Raw genomic sequence first — 6,846 nt, 5'->3', positions numbered from 1 at the left:
AAAAGGCCAGAGAAGCCGAGGTACAACAACCAAAGAAGAGATGGTCTATGGAATCGGGTACTTCGCTGCGTAATGCACAAACACTATAGTCAATTCGGCCATAGGATAGAAGCATAACCTGGGTGGGGAGACGCTTCTTCACAATAAGCCAAAGAATGAACTGGTATCGGGGCACTGTGGATCCATCCCATATAAGGGACGCCCATCTAACCGGATCTTTCCTTGGTCTGATTAAATTCGAAACCGCTGCAACTGAAAAGGAACCAGACGAGCCACACCAAATAAACTTATCAGCCTCAGAAGATAGCACAGGCAAAGGAATACCCCAACTGAGCAAAAATTCTTTAAGAGGCTGGCCCACCGGAGCGCTTAGATCCGCAACCACAGCATGATCCGGGATACAAAGGCTGCTTCTAAATGAAGGAGGCACAAATGCATCGAAAGGGCCGCAAGGCAGCCAATAGTCATGCCAAAGTGACACAGATAAACCATTCCCGACTTGCCATCTAAAGGAGGTTCGAAAGTTACCTCTGAGCTGGAGAATTTTCTTCCAGGACCAAGAACACATTCTGGGTTGGGACACAATCCAGAAGTTCCTTTTAGTTAAATAGATAGAATGTATCCAGCGACACCAAAGTGATTCCTTGTCAGAGAAGAGGAACCATATGAATTTTAGAATAGAAGCTCTATTGCAAACTTTAAGATTCCCGATTCCCGCACCTCCTTCGATTTCGGTAGGCAAATGTCTTCCCACGCCACCCTAGCTCCCCTTGTCCTAGAGATGTTCCTTTCCAAAGGAACTACCTCATAATTCTTTCAACATTCGCCAATACGGAGGAGGGAAGGGTAAATACACTAGTCCAAAAAGATTGGATAGAGTGAAGCACTGACCGGATTAGTTGTAGTCTTCCGGCGAATGATAGGAACCGATGTGCCCATGATTGGATTCTAGACGTTAACCGATCCGTCAATGCAATACAATCCGCTTTACCCAACCTGGAGGAAATAATAGGCACACCCAAGTAGCGGACAAGAAGTTTCCCTTCCGGAAACCCGAAAGCCCAACATATTCTATTTCGGATAGAGAGATTACCACCAGAGATAAAGATCTCACTCTTACTTTTATTCGGAAATAACCCACTCCATGAAGAGAAGATATCAAGCCCTCTTTTAAGCATAGAAACCGAAGACCAATCCGCTTGCGAAAAGAGGAAAACGTCATCAGCAAAGAACAAATGGGATAGCCGAACTTGTTTACACCTCCAGAAATATTTAAAGTCTCTATTCGCCGTGCGGGAAGCCAGCAAACCAGAAAAAATTTCCATGACCAATGTAAACAAATAAGGGGACATTGGATCTCCTTGCCTAAGACCCCGCCTACCCTGGAAAAAGCCGTGGATATCTCCATTTATAGCTATGGAGAAGGACGGAGTGGTGACACAGGCCATTACTAACTTGATGAAGCTGACCAGAAATCGAAAGGCAAGAAGAACTCTTTCCAAGAAGTCCCAATCAACAGTATCATAGGCCTTATGGAAATCAACCTTAACCGCACACTTAGGGAGATATGGGTGAAGATGGAAGCCCGCAAAAAGTTCTTGGGCAAGGAGAATGTTGTCTCTAATTCTCCTACCTTTGACAAACGCATTTTGGGACTGATCAACAATGTCATTTAACACAGCTGCTAAGCGATTAGCTAAGATCTTTGTGATGACCTTGTAAATGGTGTTACAGCAAGCAATTGGTCTAAAATCCGATACAACACTAGCATTAGGGACTTTAGGCACCAGTGCAAGGATCGTCGCATTTACCTCTTTGAGAAGACGCCCGGATTGAAAGAAATCCTAACAGCCAGCAAAACGGAGGAACCAACGATGTCCCAATTAGATTTGAAAAATTCAACATAGAACCCCTCAGGTCCCGGGGCCTTCCCCTTTGCAAGTGAGAAGAGAGTGGATTTAATCACTTCATCGAGACCGGCTCTTCGAAGGCTCGAACACAGTGATCAAGTAGCGGCCGACGGATAACACTCCTCAACTCTTCCACAGCCGGCTTTGTCAAGGCCTTTTGAGGAGACAATAAAGATGAGAAGAAATCAATGAACACCTGAGGAATCGTCAAAGGGTCAGAAATAACAGTTCCAGCCGAATCCTTGATGGATAGGATTCTATTAGAGAGCTGTCTCCTTTTCACCGAATGATGAAAAAACTTGGTGTTTTTATCCCCCTCTTTTAACCACCGGATTCTGGACTTTTGTCTGTAAAAGGACTCCTCTTGATTCCGTAATTGAATAAACTCACGACGACATTGCCTTTCCATATCAGCAAGATCAGAATTCTCCGGATCAGATTGGAGATTAGACTGAACGGTAGATAGAGCAGAGCATAGCAATTTTTTTAGCCTATTTCTTTGCAAAAACATTTCATGGCCGCAGCTACATCTGCATCTGGTGTCACGGCCTCCACTGTAACAAGATTTGGGGTTGAGAATTTTTTATAGCTAATTACTTCTCCATGCTGCCAATTTTCTATTGATCATGAGTTCTACATGCAAACTCTCTATAGACTATTGATCATGAGGATAAAATATTAGAAGTGTCAAAAGTTATGTACGACGCTCACTTAAGTGCTAAAAGTTTTTGTCGGCTCACTTAGAGCGTGTTTAATAACCATTCTGTTTTAGGGAACAATTTCTAATCATAAATGATTTTTTATTTATTCCACTCTTGAGAATAGTTTCTAAGTATTTTAAGACATTTGGTAACTGTCCAAAATTACTATTTCCAGAATAAAATTGCATTTGGCGCCGTTCTCAAAATTTTTACTCCAAACTATTTTCTTTTAAATTTTTTAGTAATTTTATCACTTTTCCCTTCTTTTTTTCTTTTCTTCTTCTTTTCTTTTCTTTTCTTTTCTTTCCCTTCTTCTTCTTCTTGAAGCTCTAGTCAGCAACCTCGCCGAAGCATTTTTGGCCCTCAGTGAGGTCACACCTTGTCAACTGAGCCTCGTCGGCAATTGGGCAAGGCTAGGCCGAGCCTTGGTTGGGTGAGGTTGAGCCTTGCCTAGCCATGGCTCAACCAGGCCTGGCCACTGCCCGGCTAGGCGAGGCTTGCCAATGGCTGGGCAAGCCTCCAATGAGCTCATCGAACCTCGCCCTAGCCTAGTGAGCCTCCGGCAAGGTCGATGAACCTCGACCAACTGGTGACCGGCAACCGGTGGCGGTGATAGCAGTGGAAGAAGAGGAGAGAATGAAGAAGAACAAGAAGAAAAGAAGAGAAAAGAGTAAAAGTTGGTTGGCTTGACTTTGGAATTGTTCTCGAAAACAAAAAATAAACTTTTTTTACTTCTCGATTCTACTCCAAATCTATTCCTGAGAACAAAAAATACGAAACAAATTTCTATTTCAAATCTACTCCCAGGAACAAAAGAATAAAAAATTTACTACTTGGCCGGTTGCCAAACGCACCCTTAGGTGTCAAATTAGAGAAAAAAAGATCACTTAAATGCCAACGGCGAGAAATTATGACCAAATTGATTACATGGCATTTAGAATTAAAATTATAATGTGACTTGACAATTTTTTAAAAAACTCTAGTCCATGTGGCATTTCCACACACCATGGTTTCTATTAAAGTGATTACTTTTTAACAACAACCAACACTGAAATGATCATTTTAAACAAAATTTAGCATTTCAATTATCACTATTTATAACTTTTAAACGACGTTTATTGACTAGACACGCTAATGAGTTACGTAGAACTGAGAAATTAATAAAATATAGTCGTATCATATTTTTGGTGACTCAAATCATAATTAGCACTTAAGTAATCATTTTTTTTTTATAAAAAAGTGGCACTTAAGTGACTCAAAAAAATCTTTTGGCACTAAAATGAGCACCGTACACAATTTTTGACACTTCTAGTGTACTTATCCCATTGATCATGTGTTCGACATGCTGAATTTTATATTCTTCGCCAGGTATTTTGGATGAAATAATGTGATCCCATCTTTCATTTACTTCAATTCTTAAAGAGAGCACGTGAAAATAATTACTCATATTCTGTACTATTCAGTAAAGCATGTTACAGCAATAGGTAATGACCTCTAGGTAATTTGTCTGTAAATTTAACGTATGGTTAATAAGTTAAAATCAAAGTCAAAATTGGTTAGGGAGTAAGAGATGTCCAGCTCAGGAATTACGAATTACATGTTGAAATCCTACCAACCGCGCACAAGTTATTATGGACTATGTTAGAGACACCTCCATAGGCCAAAGAGTTCGACCTTAACCTAGTTTGCCATGTGTTTGTGGACCCCTAAGTAGCGAGCCTCTGGGTTATTAAAAAACAAAGTTCATTATTATAGAGAAATTAATTTTCCACCAAATATGGATGACTTGTCAAATCCGTGGATCCTATAAAGAGGGAGTCTGAGAACTGATGTCCTTGCATACAATATTATTTTCGAAGCCCAACATTTACCAAAGTTCGAAACAATGTTTCAGTTCTCCGCCTTTTCCTTTATCCTTTCTTCATCTCTCTTTTTGTTGATACTGATTTATAAGGTGATCTTTAACCGACGTGCAACAAAAGGCTCAAATCTTAAGCTACCTCCCGGTCCGAAGAAGTTGCCGGTTATCGGAAATCTGCACCAAATGATTGGCGAATTGCCACACCATCGCCTATACAAATTGGGCAAGATGTATGGACCAGTCTTCTATCTTCAAGTCGGCGAGCTTCCTTTTGTAATAATCACAACCCCGGAAGCAACCAAGGAGGTCCTAAAGACCCAAGAGCTAGCCTTCCTGGACCATCCACCTTATCCACCCAATCAAACGACGAGTTATGAGAACTCAAGTATCTTCTTTACTCCATACGGAGAATTCTGGAGGCAACTCCGGAAGATCTGTATGCTAGAACTCCTCGGGGTCAAAAGTGTGCGGTCATTCAAATCAATAAGAGAGGATGAGGTAAGCAATGTCATTAAATACATTGAGTCCTTGTCCGGTCTTCCTTTCAATCTCAGCGAGAGGATTAGTGCATGTATGAACCGTGTCGTCTCCAAGGCATTTTTCGGCGACGCGTGCAAACAACAGGATGAGTTCATTGCATTACTTCGCGAAGTGTCGAGTCTAGCAAGCAGGCTCGACATAGCCGAGGTTTTCCCTTCACTCAAATTTCTCCGTTACCTTAGTTGGGTGAAACTTAAGCTTAACAGGGTATACAGAAAATATGACAAAATCTTGAGCACTATTCTTGCTGACTACAAAATGCGAAGAGAAAACTTAGGTGGCCAAGCAGGTATGCCGGATAAAAAAGATTTAGCCGATGGCCTATTACGTCTTCAGGAATCCAACGACAGCGGATTCCATCTTACAACCGATAACATTAAAGGCGTCATTTTCGTAAGTTATCTATTTACTTCTTAAAACGTATCACTGGCTCTTTAACGAAAATTTACCCTATTTCCGATCCTTTCGATGTACTTCTCCATTGAACCAAATCTTTGCAGGAAATTATTAGTGCTGGAACCGACACATCATCGGCCACGTTAGAATGGGTAATGTCTGAATTGCTCATGAACCCAAGGGTGATGGCCAAGGCACAAAATGAGATACGGAGGGTTTTAAAAGGAAAGGACCGCGTTCAGGAATCAGATATCGAAGAACTGAATTACCTGAAGTGTATTATTAAAGAAACTCTCAGAATGCACCCCCCAATACCATTGATCCCCAGAGCACCGAGCGAAGAATGCAAGGTCAACGGATACGATATTCCTATGAACTCAAGAGTCCTTATCCATGTATATGCTCTAGGAAGAGATCCAAGATATTGGACAAATCCGGAGAAATTTGAGCCAGAGAGGTTTATCGAATCTTCGGAGGATTATAAGGGGTTGCACTATCAGCTTGTTCCATTTGGATCTGGTCGGAGGATGTGTCCAGGCATGGCATTTGGCACAGCCAGCATTGAGCTTCTGTTAGCATCACTGTTATATCATTTTGACTGGAAGCTAGCAAATGGGCAAACACCAGAACAACTCGACATGACTGAAGCTTTTGGTTTGTCAGTTAGTAGGAAATATGATTTGTACGTGATTGCTTCACCCTGTACTTCAGGTTCAGCTTGATATAGTAGGCATGTGGAAGACCTACTTCAATATTTTCGTTATGGAAAAATGTATTATTGAAAAACTTGGTGTGAGCTTGATCTGAAATAAGATTGAGGTTATTTGTAATTCTGAAGAAATTTTTTTTGAGCGACATTCAACCTCTCTTTTTCTGAGCATTGAAAGATTCAATTGTTGAAAGCAAGAACAAAAACATCCACTCACAATGAAATGAGAGACCAGGAGGGAAGTTGAGGGTAAGAACACCCGATAATAGCTGAACCTCCTCTCCTTGTATTGAATGCAACCTAAGTAGCACCATTGTAAAATAATGCAGAAGCTAATAGATCCTACAAATTCAAGTCAAACGCAAGGGAACAAAATTACCAGAGAAATCAAGAATGAACTATAACGAACACGATAGATTATGTGGTTCGATATGAGTATCGAAACCTACTTCACTGGAAAAACTAACAGTAAATAATCTATTAATCAGTCGAAAAGTTACAAAGTCAGAGTTGCTCGCATGTTCGAGTTTCTCAATCTTAAATTACGCTTAAAACCACCGTGTTTAGCCTGAGGTAACTGTTTGAATCATGGCCATCTGTTGAAGTCACACGCATTGATGACAGCACCAATTGAAGTGAATTCTCTTCTGACCAGCCAAATAAGAACCCCACAAACTCAATAATATATGTGTAGAAAACGTGAGCCCCAAATCAGGATGTTAGCCGAAT

General features: G+C 41.0%; 1 protein-coding gene across 1 annotated transcript; it reads left to right on the top strand.

Moving 5' to 3' along the window:
* Positions 1-4,466: 4,466 nt before the first annotated feature.
* Positions 4,467-6,254, top strand: LOC120294162 (premnaspirodiene oxygenase-like). Its single transcript, XM_039314168.1, has 2 exons — positions 4,467-5,405; positions 5,513-6,254. Exons 1-2 carry the CDS (start codon positions 4,497-4,499, stop codon positions 6,128-6,130), a joined length of 1,527 nt encoding a protein of 508 aa, XP_039170102.1. The 5' UTR covers positions 4,467-4,496; the 3' UTR covers positions 6,131-6,254.
* The last annotated feature ends 592 nt before the right edge of the window (positions 6,255-6,846 follow it).

Source organism: Eucalyptus grandis, chromosome 5, assembly GCF_016545825.1.
Source record: "Eucalyptus grandis isolate ANBG69807.140 chromosome 5, ASM1654582v1, whole genome shotgun sequence".
Lineage (NCBI taxonomy): Eukaryota > Viridiplantae > Streptophyta > Magnoliopsida > Myrtales > Myrtaceae > Eucalyptus > Eucalyptus grandis.
This window is presented reverse-complemented; position numbering and strand designations above follow the sequence as displayed.